Below are 18,984 nucleotides of genomic sequence, written 5' to 3' on the forward strand. Positions count from 1 at the left end.
AGATATTTTTCTAATAAACCCTCTTGGGATAATGCGGCACTGTGGGATACTTACACCATGTTGTTCTATTTATGGGACTCGTTGAATTTCACCTTCTGACGGGGCAAAACCAATGCCTTTTGACTATCTTGTGTGGCCATATATTTTTAACAGTAAGGACTTCTCTAGGTACATGGCCGAGTGTTTGGCGGCATTCCGAATCTGCGTAAAATGAAACAAACATTGCAGTTGCATTCGTTCTGTCATGCACAGTCTCGCAAAAATAGCATCCATTGATTCGGTTTTGTTCTCAAAGATGGTACAATGCTTTCACAAAAAGCTTCGAGACATTTCATTTGCCATAAAATGCTTAAAAATAATAAAATGCAGCTATTTAGCTGCCACCAGCATCCGGAATTGCGCCTACCCAGGCTGCCACTGCCCGTTGATAAGAGGACGAGAAAAATCATGGCCCAGTGCACTCATGCAACACTGATGTGCCCTCTGAAAACCACGACCTCCTGTAATCCTGACCTGCCCACATAATGGCTCCCTATGGAAGACGCTGTTGCTGATGAAGCGCGTCGCTTTGGCATGGGGTCGCTTAGTAAAGGCTTTTCTGCGACTCATTTGTGGTTCCTGGCCTATCTGGCGCACGGTTCGCACAGCGCACGGCTGGCAATATTTGTTTCTCGGGAACACCTACCGTAGCGTGGTGCCAGGCAGGCTGCAGTGGCAATAGCGCATAGCAGAATGCATCGCTCTCATGTTTGCTTGGATCGAAAGATCGCCTTTTTCAGGCATAGAAGCGCAAGGCCATTTTTTGACCCTGACTGCTCTTGTTCCATTGTCTAAATAAGGTACTTTCGTGGACCACTCATGAATAGCCACTGTGCTGGCAGCCGGCGCCTCTAGTGACGAATCTGTCACACGACCACCGACCGGCGACTCGATCCTGCGAGGCCCACAAGGAGAGCAGGTCAGGTCAGGACCGGATGAGGCCACCACGCCTCGATCAATATTCGGATACTCTAGGAAACAAAAAAGTCTTTATGCACCACCGCGAAGTCATAGCATGGCAAAACGCCACAGTTGTGGCCATGTACTAAAACGAGCATAATGGCACATTCTTGGGCAGGTCAGGATTGCAGTAGGTCGTGCTGAAAACCAGGAACACACACTGTAACTCGTTGAATATACCTGAGACTGGGGTAGAAAGGATCATAAAAGTAGAAAGGAACATAAAAGTCCTTTCTACCCCAGTCTCAGGTATACACGAACTCAACTCTCCTACGTCACGCCGCGGTGGTGGCGCGCCGGACGCACTTCCGGTCTGGGGTGGTGGGCAGAAGTCGCCGTGCCAGACATGCATTCCTGCGTTCCTTTGGAAGAAACGAGACAAAACACCTGCCTTCTCGTCAAAATGCTGCGACGGGGGCTGTACCAACAGTCTGGAAAGGTTTGAAGATCAGTTTTCATGTGTTTTTGCCCCCTCCGTTCGTCCGAGAACGTGGATAGTAGCCGTGAATAGGGCAAACCAGACGCTGTCGAACTACGATTGCTTGTGCGGGCAATACTTTGTGGTCGCCAGATGCATTTGCTTTGTTCCTACATGAACGAGAGAAAACCTCCAAGTTGTCTGGACCACCCATTGGTTTAGTGCGTCTTCAAATTCACACGGCCGGCTGATCGTTTGAACTTTCGTCTGCTCTTTCAAACTTGTCTGCTTTTTTTCGTCCGCTCGTTCAAACAAAAGCGGCCCGTGGACCAAACTTTGACCCAGTGATTGCAATAAGAAGTAATTTCAGGCCTCAAAAGACTTAAGTAGGCTCCGTGTAAACAGTAGATACAAGATGTTGATCATTGGTACGGGTGGCCATCACCGACTTGTTAAGCTTGCTCTGTTCCCGCTTCCGATTTTCAGTATCGACGTCGATCATCACCGCTACCTTCTGCACTTTTGCAGCACGAGCGACGTCGCGACCGAAAATAGCTAGAAGAATCTCACCATGGTTTTGGTGTCCATTCTGCGGCGTTCATGCGAATGTCGCCGCACGTCAAATTATTTACGGAAAGTTTAGCGGCGTAACGAGCCTTGATAATTTCGCTCAGGCGATTAAAGTGGTAAGACATTGCAATGAGGACGTAGAATCGACAATTCCAAAGCGAAAAAGAGTATGCCGACTCACACAGACGCCGACAATGTGACATTTGAATGGTTTGTTGACGCGGGACGCGGTGCTTGTTGCCCGTACTCCACTGCGCATGCGTTCGAACTGTCGTCTGCTCTTTCAAACTTAGCTGCTTTTTGTCGTCTGCTCGTTCAAACGACAGCGGCCCGTAAACCAAACGTTGACCCGGTAATTGCGATAAGAACTAAGTGCAGGCCACAAAACACCTTTGAAGGTTGGTTGGGGTAAGTAGGCTAAGTGTAAACAGATACAAGAAGATGTTGATCATTGTTACCAGTGGCCATCACCGACTTGTAATGCCCGATTCTACTTCGGGTTTTCAATATCCACGTCCACCATCTCAGCTACGGTCCACGCTTTTGCAGTCCGAGCGACGTCGCGACTGAAAATAGCGTGCAGTATCTCATCGTGGGAGTCAGGCTTTAGCGCCCATTCTGCGGCGTCCACGTGAAATGAATCGCCGCACGTCACATTATTCACGCAAAGTTTTGTTTCGTTAGTTTTGCTGAAGCTGCTCAAGTAGTCAGACATTGTTAGGAGGACGTAGAATCAACAATTCCAACGCGAAAAAGAGCACGGGGACTCCCACCGACGCCGACAACAACGCAATTCAATGGTTTGTTTATGGGCGACGGCGGGCTTCTTGCCCACCATCCACCGCGCATGCGCGGCGCCGGTGGCGTCCGCTAGGAGCGCTCCGGTTTGTTTGTAAACATGAGTTGGTGTATATTCAACATGGTTAACATACACCAGTTCGCCTGCACCCTTACTATTTTATCAGCTGTAACTCGCCTTGTTCAAGGCTGCTGCCGCAAAGGTCTACAGGAGACATATGCATAGGGCGACCACAATCTTCGAAATAGAAAACGAGACCTTTGGGCGGGCGGGTGCGGGGGTGGTTGTCAGGGGCTAAAAATAAATTGTGCTACTAAGCTATTTGAGCATAGAAAGGGAAATTTAATTGTACAAATGACTCCCGTTACTGTTTCGTTGCTGCCAAACTATCAAGTAAAATTCAGTAGTACTACTAGAAAAGTCTAGCATATTTATGGGGACCTCTAACGAGGAAACGAGAGAGCTCAAAATTGTGCTGTATGCAAGGAGGCATTTTCATAATACTATGTTTATTTTTATAAAATCATGTCTCTAGAGAATAAGCATTCTTTCTATTTTCTTCCATTCAAACGGGACACGAGGCTTTTTCCAGGCAAACTGGCGGTACAGCGTTAATGGAGCTCTAGCATGGAACTTCCCCGCCCCAAACGGGACGTCTGGTGACTCTAAAATGGCACGCAGTATGCCGACGGTGGTCACGTCCCTGAAGAAGTTCTCTCTCTTCCAGGGACCCAACAACAAGAGCAGCTACATAGAGGACAGCGCCCTCCCCGGCGAGCCCTACTCCTACGTCCAGTTTGCCAAGCACGAGTACTCGTACCCGCTGGTCGAAGCCCTCAAGAGCGGCGTCCGGGCGGACCCCCAGGCGCCGGCCTCGGGGAACAACGGACCCCCCGCCGCCCCCAAGAAGCCCCCCGGCGGAGCGCCCCCGCTGCCCAGCAAGGCGCGTTCCGGTGGCAACACCGGGGGCGCACCCCCCAAGCGCCGCCAGTGCCGCCACTGCCTCGAGGAATTCTCGGAGGACGCCAACGCGCGGGGCTCGTGCGAGTATGCGCCGGACGGCGTGCTGTCGTGCATCAACGCGGCCTCGTGCATCTCGTGTGCCCACTGCATGCTGTACCACTGCATGGCCGACGCGGAGGGGGACTTCAGCCAGCGGCCGTGCTCGTGCTCGGGGACGCCTCGGGACTGCCGGAGGCGGTGGGCCGGACTGGCGCTCCTGTCGCTCCTCGTGCCCTGCCTCTGGTGCTACCTGCCCCTGAGGGCGTGCCACCGGGCGGCCGTGGCCTGCGGACTGTGCGGGGGCCGCCACCAGGCCTGACGGGACCCTCTTCCTTGTTATCGTTGATGTTGCCGTTGTTGTTTCACGCCCGTTTTTTGTACGTGCATCGTCGTGGCGGGGGGGACTAGTGTTGTTGTTGCCGACTGCCACAGACGACGCCCCTTCTGCGTCGGGCGCCCGACCGCGACGGAAAGGAGCTACGAGGGTTCCCGAAGCCCGGTTCACGTCGACCGTGTCCCTGCGCGCGTGTGTGCAAGGTGGATACGGTGTTGCAGAGATGTGCTACCCGGCTCACTATAGTCGTTCGCGGGTTAAGAATGTAGTAAATGTTCCGCCTTTAAGCGCGACCGTCCCGCCTTCGGTGGCGCTTCGTCGCACGCGCAGCCAAATCCCAGCAGGAGGCAACGAGCGCTTGCTAGGGGCGGAGCCTCTGCTGCATTCTTAACCTGTGGCCGACCGTAGCTGTAGCGCGAGCGACGAAGGGATGGCCCCTCTGGTGGTACGGTTACGAACCGGTCGGCCATTCCGGGACACGGCAACGTGACGAGCGCAGCGTCGGACGTGCGCTTGATGCGGAGGGGGAGTCGGTCGCGACGACGTTAGGCTTCACCTAGGCCGTGCAAATGCGGCACGTTAGGCCTAGTTCTTTTTTATACATTGCCAGGAGGGACAGGGACAACGGAGACGTGACGGTGCCCGGCGCGTCATCGGTGGGGTAAGGGACGGCCGTCCCTAAATACGTCTGGGGCGAGTGTTTTGGTGGACGCCACAAATGGGCCTTTTCTGGCCTGCGGTGGATGCTGGCGCATATACTTAGAAGAAAAAAAAAAAAAAAAAGAAGGAAGAGGCAAATTAGCCAAAAATATGTGGGGAGAGGTGAAATAGTGAAATGATTGAAAATTAATATAGGTAAAATGGGGGAGAGGTGAGCTAGTGAGTGCTTTTGGGGATAGGTGAAATGACGGAAACATGTGGGAAGAGGTGAAATAGCTAGAATTGTGGGGAGAGGCTAATTTGCTAAACATGTGGGGAGACGTTAAATAGTTAACACATCTGGGAATAGATGCAATTGTGGAAACATGTAGGGACAGGTGAAGCAGTTAAAATGTGGGAGGGGAAAAATAGCTGAAATGTAGGGAGAGGTGAAATTTTAGAATGTGGGGGTGATGCAAAATATTTAAAACATGTAGGGAGGGTCGGAGTAGTAACAACCTGGCGGAGGTGATGGATAGCTAAAACATGTGGAGGGAGGCAAACTAGCAAAAATGTGTACATATGTGCATGTTCGAGAAGCTCATGCTCGCGTAATACTCTCATCAGCTCTTCTCCAAGAATACACAGCTAACTCGGAGACTGGCACGAAAGTTTTGTCAAAAATAAATACATATGCCCACCGCTAGGCACCGTCTTTAATTACGCAGAAAGGGTCCATTATCATCAACAAACTAGACCTAACGCACCGTGGCGGTGCTTACCTGGCGGTTGACTTAGTAAATCTCTCGCATTGCCTCTGGTTTGTCACGCCGTAGCTTCCCGAGCGATCAATGCGAACGTTTCATACCTCTCGAGCACAACTAAAATGTGTTAAGCCTAAGTTAAGGGGGGTTATTGCAGACACGCTACGAGTGCTGTGGCTTTTTACCAGATGGCAACCACCGAACGCATTCAGCGGATGGTTTTTTCAGCATGCCGGCGGGGACCTTCCCCACCGTTGCCGCCGCCGTCACTCCCAAGCGCCACCCTCCGCCATCCACGGCGTTCCGCGCCCGCCGTGGGAGTGCTTCTCGAAGCACACGGCGGAGGACTGTCCTGTAACCGAGGCCGACGTTACGAGATCAGCGTGGTTGAGAAACTCCCATTGATACGAGCAATGAGGGAGGCTTCCAACGTTCGCGCCTTTTTTGGGGGAAGTGATAGTTTTGCGCCCCTGGGAGTTTGCCGGCCAGCAGTATCTAGCAACGTCGACCGAGATCGACGGAGGATTGTGTCGTGCCTGTGTGTGTGTCCGCACGTACCTGCGTCCGTACGTGCTCTCTCCGGACTTGCTGCGACGGCGTCGTCCGTCGGGCGACCGCAACGAGGAAGAATCTGACGGGTGTCCGCAAAAGGCCGCGCCGCTCCCGACGTCGTCTGCCAAAAAGTCTGCAAATGGAACAACCACGCCACGCGTCGTGGCGGCATTTTTCTCTCGGAGACTTCCAGCGGCCTCGTCCCCAACTTCCGTCTCAAGCTCGCCTCCGACTCGAGCGGTTTTAAATCAGCGGATTTTTCTACGCCAAGTTTGCGGGCGACGTTTCGTAGTCGAGCCCAGATCGTCCACGTGGATCGGCTCCGACTTTGGCTTTGCGTGTCTCCGAGGGACGGCCATGCGACTGGCACCCGTTCCTTCCCCTTGGCCGAACAAGTTGCTCATCTTCCGCTTGGCTAGTTTGCACGAGGAATCCATGCAAAACAAAAGAGGAAAAAGAAGCAAACATGGCGCTGTTTAAGGCCCCACATGCTGCAGAGAGAGAGTGAGCAAGTTTTGTAGTTCCCTTTTTCTTTTTGTACCGTTTTTTTTTTTAGTCTTCTCATCATCAACATGTCTTTGCAGTTTTCTCCGCTTCCAAAGAAACCGTCGCATTGTGTTGTTTTGTGTTGGAGGGTGCATCTGTTGTAGCAAAGTGCGTACGCCAAACCGTTTTTTTTTTCTCGCTCCCGCTTAAGGCGGAGAAATGTTTACGGCGGGGCTCTTTCTACTGCGAGGGGACACCAGTCTGCTTGTTCGTACCATCGCACATTTTTCTTTTTATTTATTGAAACAGTTTGCACCCGGCTTTCTCGAAGTTGGGCGTTTCTGCGCACGAACTGCTCGAAGAAAGCGCTCGGGTCTGGGTGGGGAAGGGGAGTCGAAATTGCATAGTCATCCCGCACGGTGAGACATTGACGGCGGTGTGTTGTGTTGCTGGTGTGCGGCGGGTCGCGCGCAAAGTGTTTTGTCCATTTGCGAAAATTTCCAGTGTGTCTCGTGTAGCCTGGCAACATGGTTTCCATGCCAGGACGGAAGAGCAGGTGCGAAAACGTGAAAGACAGGCGGCTTAGGCCACTCGACCTGCGCCATCGTCCGCGGAATTAATGCGCCGACGTTGGGGGACGGCTCCGATTCCACAACGTTTTTTGGCCGCTCGGTGCCAGAGAATCAAAAACGTTGAAAACAGTGCGGTCTGCGTCGAGGCATGGAAGCACAGACTGATGACAACGCCTCCTGTCTTGCAAGCACACTCTGTCCATCGTTTGGCATTCCTTTGTTGCGGGAATCGTCGGAAAGTTGTGTCACCCTTTGTAAATTTGCTCTCGATGATGCTCGTCGTAATGGCGTTCAGTTTCCAGAAGCGTCTGCCGCAAGACGACTAATTTTATTCATACTCGCAAGAGCTTATTCAGGTGGATCCCTGCCTGACCCGGCAAGTGTCGCTCACATTTGGATTGCTATCCTTTTCCGTTTAAAGGGAAGCTACGGAGCTTCTTGGAAAAAATGAGTTAGAAGTGAATTCTAGTGTATTTTTACCCCGTGAACCCGAATACCCAAACCATTTGCTGCGTAAGTATTGGTAAACGCGAGAAAAACGCGAAAGACAGTCGCTGTCCGTGACGTCATCGACGGCTCTTTTGGCTGCCCAAGGCTAGGGGGGCGGGGCTTCAGCCCTATTTTGAAATTGCTCTTGTGGCTCTCCGGCACGTCGCATTGAAATATAATTTTGATATCTGTTATTCCAAAGGCCAAATGAACGCAATTCATGCGTTTTTTCTCAAATGTAGAAGTGCCCCATCTTCCTTTTAAGTGTAGTTGATTACAGTTCATCGAAACAAGGAAGACCCGAATTTGTGTTTGGTATTAGAAGATCAGAAGTTACCTCGTTGAGGTTAGTGCAGTTAGTTATACTGCACAAGGTGCATTGTGGAGGGCAGTGAATCAATATCACCAGAGACCCGTGCATGGTTGTGGGTATTGCTATTCTAGTTGTAGCAAAGGGGAGCAGGTTACCATTACAGCAGGCTAATCTGTCAGCCATATTGAAATTTAACAAAGGGCATAGCTGCATAAAAAATTTTAGTGGATATGCGAGTTAAAACTTGCGTTAGGGAGACTGCGCTTTAACCTTACAGACCGCCAGTAGCACTCGCCTCTAGTCTCTTCCATTAAAATTTCTCGGTACATTTCTGTAGAATGTGCAGTGCTGAATATTTTGAATCCAAGAAATATAGGTTCAAATTCTTTCTTTAGCTTTTTCAAAGTGCATCCAGTGTTAGCAGTCAACTATTGAGCCCTTTCTAATTAAGGCCAAGATTCTTTTAACACTGCTGCTGCTTGCAGATAGCACGGCACCGGAAGATGACAGATAGATACTAACGCTACATTGAACCTCATAAGTGTCAACTGCAGCGCAAAGCCCAATGTTTCATTGCGATTAGAAGACAAAAATCTTTTTTCTAGATAGAACTGGCAAAATATTGTGCCATTCCACGGCCATCTTTCGACAGTAATGCAAAACAAATTGCAGCTGAATACTGGTTCATCCTTTAGTTTGTCCAGAAATAGTCTAGTTCATCAGAGGAAGGCAGCAGATCCCTTATGGTTTCCCTCCATTTTTTGTTAGCTTTCAGGCTTCATGCTTTTTTCTCTTAGCAGGCAGACTGTGGAAGGATGCAAAGAGTGCCTTTCGGAGTTCTCTGCTTCTGGCTACACCTCTCTCATCAAACTGGCTGTTCCGAATTTGTGCAGACTCGCTTAATCTAGAAGCCACAACAAACGCTTGCCGGCTGCACTGGCTGTTTGAGTTATACCGGGAAGTCTCTCTGGTAATCAATGAATCAATGCAAGTTTCAATTGTAAGTCTGTCATGTTTCGTTTCTCTTGTGTCTTGTCGATTCCCTGCACTCTGAGACACGGCTGCAGTGCTGCAACGGGACTGTGCGTCATAAAATTCTCTTGTCAAAGCGACAGAGGCGTTTGTTGCACGTTGGTGTTTTACATGGGGTGACACAACTCTGGCCGATTTTTCCCTCTTATTTCCTCTTCTCCCGTCTGCTTTTCGACGCGCAAGCCCAAAGACAGAACAAACAAGGAGTTTGCAGCTCCTGTGGAGCTCGGAGAGAACCTCGTGGCAACAGTCACGGAGCTGACCGATGGGGAACCTTCCGTTCCCCTCGCCAGGCACGCGTGGCGTTGGCACACTGCTCAAGGAGAACGGAAGAACTGTCGGCGAGAGCTCCCGTGCCACTCCAGCCTGAAAGAAAAGGGATCTAAAAGATTGTGCACGTGTTTAACTGAGCCAGTTTAGTTCTTGGCAAACCAGAGCAACTTTGTGTTTTTATTGGCTGCAGTCTTTCCATTCCATTCAGTTTCTTGATGGCATCTCTGAGTGTCTGTGTGTGTGAGGTTTGGTGTGAACCGTATGAGTTACAAAATTGTCCATTGAGAAAGTTCCAACATCCTTGCCTTGCTTTCTTACTTGCTACATTACGCTGTGTCTTGGGTGAAACCATACTCCAGCAGCAGCAGCTATGTAGCTAGTTACATTTTGATGTTTCTTGCAACTTTTAAGTGTTTCAAGAAAATATTTGCTGTTATCCAGGGCACCTTAATAGCCGATCATTATGGGGGCATGCAGAGTGACAGTTAATCTGACACCGTGGTACCATCTGACCCTTGATTGTCCATTCTCTGCTGCTGCATAATCATTCTCAGTATTTATTTACTTTTGCTCTTGGCACGCACCATTTCATGTCAAAGTTGCCCGTGTTTGGATTTCGATTGCCTTCACACTCTGTCATTCATTGGTGAAGTTCTCTATCAGCTGGTGTGTTCAGATACCTGCATTCAGGCTTGGCTATTGTATCGGCTACAGTTCACATACTTTGAGTCACAGGGACTATGAGTAGTATCTCAATAGACATCTTCAAGGATTTGAGCTGGAATTTTTGTTTTCATCAATGTAATTGTGTTTTAAAACTCGTAATGGTCCTAGAAGTGCTTCCTTTGGTTGCTTTGGTCTGAAACCTCCAAGACAGTGGACATATGCAACTTCTAGGACAGAAATGTTTAATCTGTCAAATTTGTAGTGTTGAGAAGAAGCACCATGGTGCAAAGTGACATAACATCATGTTGTTAGCAAAGAAGTCTGCATTTGCCAACACGAGGTGTGGGCAACGAGCATTGTGAAAGCAACTGCTAAGAAATAGACTGGTCTCTAGTATGGTTTATCGCAATTTGTGACTTGCGGTAAAAGCTGCGTGTGAAGCGGTACGAGGCGACAATTTTTTCCACTTTTAATAGCATGACTGCTGACTTTATCAATAGCCTAGCCTGATTTTTAGTTGGGTATCCAGCAACACAGAAAACACTTGGAAGGAAGGTGACACTGATCCACTTGCTGTGTTTCCACAGAATGCTTCTCCGCTATATCAATTACAGTTGGTCATTAGTACCGTTTAAAGTTTTGTTAGTATGTTTTTTCTGCGCACCGAGTATATTAGTTTCCTTACTTTTGTTCAGATCTTTGATGTGTCGTTTTGAGCTTGAACGTTTCACTTTGAAAGGTTGGAAAATGAGAAAAAGAACAGCTCTCGTGGACCTGTTACCTGAAAAACAGTGTCGCGCACACCGGTTCAACAACTCGCACCGTTGTCGTTTCATACACGTTTCTACAACATTACGCATCGTTAGAAAGCGAAAAAAAAAAGTATGTTGTGTGAACGGATGAGTGCATCATCATTATGTATCAACAAAGCAAAAGAATGACCCGAGAATATGAGTGGACAAAGAAAACAAAATACAAACAAAAATGTTCCCCCGCTTTTTTTGTACTGTGTTATTTATAAGCAGTTAGAGCCAAAGAATTTATAAGATGCAAGCTTATTAATTATTATTATTATTATTATTATGACTCCATTGTTAGTGAGTGTTATGTACATACTGAGCGAGCCTGTGGGACCAGGCAATAAACAATTATGATTTCGCAGAAAAATTATGCAAACTGTGTTTGTCTTTTTTTGTTTGCTTTCAGGTTCTGTGTGTCAAAGTGTCCAGGAACCTCTGCAAGGGTTTTTCTCTGTTTAGAAGCACGTCGCAGCCTCATGGAATCAGTTTCATACTTCGTGCACAACGGTGCCAAAGCTGCTGGCGCGAGCATGGCGTTTGATCTCGCAGATCATTTGCACCCGTTCTGACCCAAAGGAAACCACAGACGAAGTCACGGGCTCACGCCAGTAGCTATGGCAACGGTGCGGTTGTAAGCAGCTCAAAACCCCGTCGCCGTAGCAACACTGGGCGCCATGACGAACGGTCACGTTTTGAAGTGCGTGCGCTTGTTTATGCTTTGGTTTGCGCTCTCAACGCTTAGGTACTCTTCGCCTGCGGCGCTCTTTCCACGCAAACACCTCGCGACGCAACATGACCATCGTCAAGCATACTTCGATCGTCTGGAGTGGAGCACAGCGGCGGCACTCACTCGCGGATTTGCTAAGCCTACCCGCTTCGGCCCGAACCCGTCACCGGCGAAAAACCGGACGTACTGCCGCCCGACCTCCGTCCTTCAACCTCATGTGTGCTTGATTCTGCTCTGTGCTGGCGATGTACCGCTCAACCCGGGACCGTGTCCTACTTGTCCTCGCTGCTGCAAGCCGCTCTACGACAGCGTGGCGGCGTTACAATGCGACGGGTGCAACATCTGGGTCCACAGGAAATGTGAGCAGCTCTCACTGCCTACCTATCGGCGTCTGTCGAACTGCACAGAACCATGGTACTGCGGCGTGTGCCAGCTGCCATCGTTCGACGACAGCCTTTTCGAAGCGCCGAAGCAGCCTGCACTAACGACGATCGCATCACCTACCACAGCCGGGGACAGACCAACGGCTCCCGGTACCACGGAAACAAGGAAAACAACCTCCTTCTGGTTCTCCAACCTCAGGTCCGTGAAGAACAAAATGCTGGAGTTCCGGGTGCTCACTGAGTCCCGCCCCAACACCATATTCACCTTGTGTGAGACTTGGCTGGACAACTCCATTTACGACAGCCAGCTCGTCGACCTGACACGGTTTAAAGTCTACAGGAAAGATCGTAACAGGTCTGGTGGTGGAGTTCTCGTCGCCATACCGTCGTCAATCACATGCACTAGAAGACACGACCTAGACCGGAACGACCTCGAGGCCATTTTTGTGGACCTTCATTCAAAACAGGGCCTTCTACATCTCTGTGTTGCGTACTGTCCCCCCAGCAAGAAAACAGAAAGCTACGATTTGTTACAGTCAGCGCTGTCCTCCGTTACCCTCTCAAAGAAGAAGTACTCCAACGTGCTAGTTGTCGGAGACTTCAATGCGCACATTAATTGGTCAGACTTAAGCTCTCCCAAGCCCACAGGACCATCTGACACTGTCCTCCTCGACCACATAGAAACACTCGGACTTACCCAAGTATGCAGCGAGCCAACTTACGTCACCACCAATAACCAAGTTTCTTTCCTCGACCTCATGTTCGTCTCTAACCCCACACTCGTCTCAAATTGTTTCACAGAACCCAGCCTCACGGGCTCTGACCACAAAGCATTGACTGCGACCACATACCATCATTTGCCTAAATCCGGTCCTCATGCCAGACGCCTCCATAACTTTGCAAGATTGGACACCAACCACCTGAATTCGCTTATACACCTCGCCCCTTGGGGCATGGTGTTCCAAGACAACCATGAAGACCCATATGACATATGGCTCGACTTTATGCATGCCATCGAAGCTGAATGCGTCCCCTCCAGAAAAAGCCGAAACAAACCCCGAGCGCCCTGGATAACAAAGGAGATACTGCTCCAAGCCCGACGGAAGCGTCAGCTGTTCGCACAAGCAAAGCGAAACAGCTGTCCCTTTACACTTGAGGCAGCCCGCACCCTCCAGAGAAACCTGAAAAAACAGATAAGAAAGTCTCACCAAGATTATGCTTTGGACATGGCACAACGGGCTGTAAGGGATCCAAAGATATTTTGGGCCTATGTAAGGCGTAACAAACAGAACACGTCTGCTCTAAACATATGCCAGGACGGCAAGGCTCTGAGCGACTTGGAGACTGCGGAACTTTTTAGCAAGCACTTCGCCGCAGCATGGACACCACCCTGCAGCCTCTCATCACAACCAGAAACTTGCCCATCATCATCGCAGTCGGCCTCCTCGCCCCGCTTAGCCAGTATCCTTATCAACGAGGATGATGTCAAGGAGGCTCTCACCCGACTGAGTCCTTCACAGTCGCCCGGTCCTGACGGCATCCACCCTGCGCTCCTTAAAGCATCTGGTCAACAACTAGCCCCATTACTGGCCCGACTGTTCCAGCAGCTCTTGGACACTGGGTGCGTCCCCGCCCCATGGAAGCAGGCTTATGTCACTCCCATCTACAAAGGGAATGGATCCCCAGCAGACAAGCCAGAATCCTACAGACCAATCTCAACAACATCAGTCGTCTGCCGTACCATGGAGCGAGTGTTAAACTCTGCCCTACACAGATACTTGAACGCCCACACTCTTCTGTCTCCAGCGCAGCATGGCTTTCGCCCTGGTCGAAGCTGTGAAACTGCCCTGCTCACTGCTGTTCACCAGATCAGTGACAGCCTGGACAACTCCACGCCATGCGAACTGGTACAGCTCGATTTTACCAAAGCGTTTGATAAAGTAGACCACCAGCTCCTGATAACCAAACTGGAAAGCACCGGTATCGAGGGTCCCCTCCTTCGCTGGCTATCTAACTTCATCCTGCAGAGACAACAAAGTGTGACATTCCACGGGTCAAGGTCCCAATCCCGAACCGTTCAATCTGGAATCCCCCAAGGCACAGTACTTGGTCCAACCCTCTTTTCAATCTTTATCAACGATATCGTCCAGGTTATAGACTCCGCCACCATCATGTACGCTGATGATCTCACCCTCCTTCAACCGATTCAATCCCAGGAAGACTATAAACAACTGCAACAAGATCTTGATCACATCCAAGCCTGGACGATCAGAAACAAATTACCCCTGAGTGCATCAAAATCTGCTACAATTCACTTCACCACAAAAAGGAAAGCACAGAATCCACCAGTAATTTTAACTGTTAATGGAACTCCATTGGAACAAAAGGAGAACATAACCCTGCTGGGTGTCACCCTTGACAGCGAATTGAGCTTTACTGCACACGTCCACTCCGTCGCCTCACGTGCACGGCGGATGCTGGGATTCGTGCAAACTATCAGTAAGGGTCTGGGGCCTGCTGTGCTGGCGCAGCTGTACACTGCACTGGTCCTGCCCCTATTAGAGTATTGCTCGCCTATCTGGTCGCCACAGGGAGCCTCAGCTCAGGCGACACTAGAGACCATCCAGCGGCGAGCAGCTTACGGCGTCTACTGCCGAACCTCTCCAAGTCCTCGCTTTTTGCCACGGGACTTCTCGACAACCCAGCTGTTGAGAGCAGCCAAGTGGAGTACTCTGTCCCGCCGGCGAGATGTAGCCACCCTACGGTTGCTGGCTCAGGTGATTGGTCCTGGGATTTCGCAGGACGACTACCTTCGCTCTGTGCCCCGTCGCAACGAACGAACCGGGCGCATAGACCCTCTCTTCGCTCGGACCCAACGGCACGACAACTCATGTCTCCTCCGGGCTGTGAGACTTTGGAGGTCCCTGCCTGACGCCATCACCAGCTTGCCCATCACAGACAGAGACGAGGTGACACAGTTCTGCAAGGCAGCAGCCAAACACCTCTAAACACCCACGATGTCTTGCATACCTCATCATACGTCACTCACCTCACTTTTCACCCTCTTCACCATCCCATCATCATCGTCCCACACTTCTCAAGCCAAGAAGCCTCGCATCGCCATCATCGTCTAGCTGGCCACATAGGCACATATGTGTACGGGCGGAAACGCCTTCTATGCGACCTGTACTTAAATGTACAAATAAATATCTATCTATCTATCTATCTACCTGCAAAAGGATTAACGTCGCAAGCCTTAGCAGCCGCACTCATGGCGAGACCGATCTCACGAGGAGTTGCGCGACGCCACCGCTGCCGCGGTGCATTCTGGTACCTGTAGTTCTCCCCAGTTTTCCAGCCGCGTCGGCGCGCATTGTACGCCCGGCGTTTGGAAGTTTTCGGTTTAGCACGAGACTTTTAGCCAGGTGTTGACTCATGGTTTTCAATCGGTGGCTTCACATGGTGTCTCTCTGTGACGTCACGGCGCGGTGGTGGCGCGTCGGTCGCACTTCCGGTCTGGGGCTGTGGGCAGAAGTCCCCATGCCAGACGTGTGTTCCTGCGTTGTTTTGAAAGGAACCAGGCAAAAACCTGCCTTCTCGTCAAAACGCCGCGACTGGGGCCGTACCAAAAGTGTTGAGAAAGGTTTGAAGGTCAGTTTTCACGTGCTCGGTTCGTCCGAGAATCTGGATATGTGCCGTGAAAAGGGAAAAGCAGACGCCGTCGGACAACGATTGCTTGGGCGGGAAGCACTTTGGGTGGAATTTACGAATACTTGCGGTCATCAGATTTATTTGTTTTGTTCCAACATGAACGCCAGAAAACTGTCAAGTTGTGCGGACCACCTGTGGACTACGTTCAGTGCGTCTTCAAGTTCAAACGGCCGCCTGATTGTTCGAGTTGTCGTCTGCTTTTCCAAACGTTTCTGCTTGTCGTCTGCTCTCTTAGACGACGCCGGTCCGTAGACCAAATGTTGGCCCGGCACTTGCGATAAGAAGTGAGTGCAGGCCTCAAAAGACTTAAATTTGAAGGTTGGTAAGCAGGCTCGATGTAAACAGTAGGTACAAGGAGATGTTGGTCATTGTTACAAGTGACCAACACCGACTTGTTATGCCTAATTCAGTTCGTCCGATTCTGCTAGCGATTTTCAGTATCGTCGTCGACCACCTCAGCTGAGGTTCACGCGTTTGCAGCCCGAGCGGCGTCGCGACTGAAAATTCCGAGCGAAATCTCATCATGCGAATCAGGCTTTAGCGTACAATCTGCGGCTTCCACGCGGAATGAATCGCCACATGTCACATTATTCACGCGAAGTTTTGCGGTGTAACAAGCCTCGGTAATTTTGCTGACGCCGCTCAAGATAGTCAGACATCGCCAGGAAGACGTAGAACCAACAATTCGAACGCGAAAAAGGGCAGGGGGACTCACACCGACGCCGACAACATCGCATTTCAATGGTTTGTTTATGGGCGACGGCGAGCCTTTTGCCCACACCCCCATCGCGCATGCGCGGCGCCGGTGGCGTCCGCTAGGGGCGCTCCGGGCGCTCCGGTTTGTTTGTAAACATGAGTTGGTGTATAATAACAGCACCAGGCAAAAAGGCCTCGGATATTATGTCTTCCCGCAGGAAAGAAGCATGGCAAAGAAAGGTCGACAGAGCCGGACAGAGCGACAGGAAAAATAGCGTTTTACGATTTGTTTCGCGATTTGCTTCATAATTTATATCCAATTATTGCACGTGAGCTAAAATATCTAAGATTACAGGGCACGTGTGTTCCGTAAGCTGGAATCTCTCTGACCATTTGCTCCGTAGCGGCCTATTCGTTGGTCTATCTCAAATAGGACCTCCGCACTACTTTGCGGAGGCCCGTTTTTAATACACTTCTTACTCGGTGTATTTTAGTGGTCATAACTGTTAATGCGACGACATGTTTCAAGCACAACTGTGCTTCAAGAGATCCGGACAATCACTAAAAAAGAGCAGCGATTACCGAAAGCTGCCTTCATTTTTTTTTTTTTTTTTCATACCAACGCGAAAAGATTACATAATGCGATTTCGAAGTGCAACACGTACTTAGCTCCAAAAATGTAACAAACGAACCTCATCTATTTTGTGGTAGTCTGTTAGGCTGGTGTTAGTTAGAGCACTATATAGCTCCTTCGGAGCAGAGTAGCGCAATCTAGAACGCCGCCTCTCGGCGACTAGCGGCGAACGCCAGGAGGTTCCAACTGCGGTCAGAAATGCATGGAGAACGTGAGAAAATCGTTGTTTCTTCAGTGTTGTGGGAACGTACGGCATCGCAATCATTTTTGACATAATAATGGAACACTTTAGAATAACTTGCGCTAAGTTTTGTGCCCCGCAAGGACCTGACTTTTTTTTAAAAAATTGCCTGAGCGGCATCATGCAGCAGACGACACGGCGACGTCACACCATTCACGTGACCCGCTCCGGCCAACCCGAAAAGCCCATCTCCGCTGCGAGCAAAAATCGTCTGCTTCAAACGCCATTGCCTTGGAAATTGCCTTCTCAAAATTTGCACACGTATCCGATATTGTTAAAACTTTGATAAAGTGTTTAGTGCTTTACTAACTTCACGACAGACTAGTTTTGAAAAGTGTGAACTCGCCGTTCATTTTTTAATCAGCCGTGTTGTGTCGATCTCCATGTATTCTCCCATAGGGCGGGCCGCCTCCTGGAACCCTGAGTACCACCTGACTCGCTCCGAGCCGCTCTGTCGGCCATGTTGTCGGCAAAACACGGAGTTCAAAGGATTGCGCCAGAGGATTGCGCAGTGATCCATTCTGCACTAGCACCAGTCGAGACCGCAGAAAAAAGCTTCCCCCGTCGGGCGACTGTTAGCGTTCGGATCTTGCGCAAACAAAATAAAACTGAATAGAAACTGCACGAAAAATCATCTCCACCCCAAGCTTTCTGGTACCTGGCATTGTTGCTTCTTTTTGATAGATGCCAATTATTACGGCGCGTCAAGCATGGCCTTTCTCTAGATAAGTTCTTTGTGTGCAGGCTTCTCCCACTGTTCATCTGTACTCTGTCGCACAGGCTGTCAACCAGAATGAAACAACTTTTAGAAAACTATCGCTGACCGAGAAAGTTTATTTAGCTCCTCTTGATGGCTGATTAGACGTGATGCACAAGACTGAGCACCACCAAGCTCAGTTTTTCATCACATTTGATGCTGTTCCGTGGTGCCACACCGAGCCGATGGTCCCTCGAATTTTCTTGTTCTTTACTATTGCACTAGATGTTCACTTGTTTGCAAGGTAATTGAGACGTCCGAGGAGTAGAAATGCTCGAACAGTGGCGCCGTTATTTTTTGTTTTTTTTTTTGTTTTTTTGTTTTTTCCCGCGGCCGCAGTGGGATTACCCCGTGAACGGCAGTGGGCTCACGCGTTCACGAAGACGAAGAAGCAGACGACGACAAAGCAGACGACAAAGCGATTCTAAAGCGATAAGACGACTGAAACTGCTTTTCTGCACTTGGTGAGGAAAGTAAGGCGTCACAAACAACACAATCTTATGAAGTAAAAACGTGCAAGAGAATCAAGGTGATACCGGGGCGTGCCAAATAATAACCTATGATGATGTACGTACGCGCAGCCATATGTAGTCGGGAAGCCAGGAAGGAATGACTACAAGTAGCATGGCGGCGGCACCACTTCCGGAATGCGCGCGCCTGCGCAGTTCGCTTGGTGACATTAGAGCCACTCGATATGGCAGCGTAGCTGCCAGAGTAGCGCCACGCTTTTCCCTGTGCCGCCTCTCACCGCGATTGGTCACACTCAGTACCATAGCAACGAGCTGAGCTGGCTCGGTTTCCGTAGCAACCGAGTGACGACTCGTCACGTGACCTCTCAAGAGCCGTGACGTCACCGGTAAGATGACAGCGCCCAGAGCTGGTGGATACGAGTTTGTTCGGTGCGCGGTAGTCGTAATGTGCCGCTGCTTGCCGACGATTTCGGACTTCTCCGTGCTCTCTGACGCAGGTATAACGTGAAGATCTGAAAGAATGTGACTTTATACCTTTTCTGTGCAAGATCGCTCTCGATATTAGCACCTGTGCGACAGCTTCAGTCATATCGCTGTAACGGTGCTCATATTCCTGGATGTGTTCGAGGATCGATGACATTTTGCATGCAATTTTCG

The 18,984-nt window shown here is 50.1% G+C and overlaps 1 protein-coding gene across 1 annotated transcript in view; it reads left to right on the forward strand.

Annotated features, from left to right (window-relative positions):
- LOC8041629 (sprouty-related, EVH1 domain-containing protein 1) overlaps positions 1-7,615 on the forward strand; it is a 78,020-nt gene extending 70,405 nt beyond the window's left edge. Inside the window, exon 5 of the mRNA XM_029981854.4 lies at positions 3,514-7,615. Within this exon, the coding sequence (XP_029837714.1) occupies positions 3,514-4,107 (594 nt within the window). The 3' untranslated portion in view covers positions 4,108-7,615. The remainder of the gene's footprint in view (positions 1-3,513) is intronic.
- The last annotated feature ends 11,369 nt before the right edge of the window (positions 7,616-18,984 follow it).

Source organism: Ixodes scapularis, unplaced genomic scaffold, assembly GCF_016920785.2.
Source record: "Ixodes scapularis isolate PalLabHiFi unplaced genomic scaffold, ASM1692078v2 PGA_scaffold10__122_contigs__length_95168666, whole genome shotgun sequence".
In the NCBI taxonomy this organism is placed as follows: domain Eukaryota; kingdom Metazoa; phylum Arthropoda; class Arachnida; order Ixodida; family Ixodidae; genus Ixodes; species Ixodes scapularis.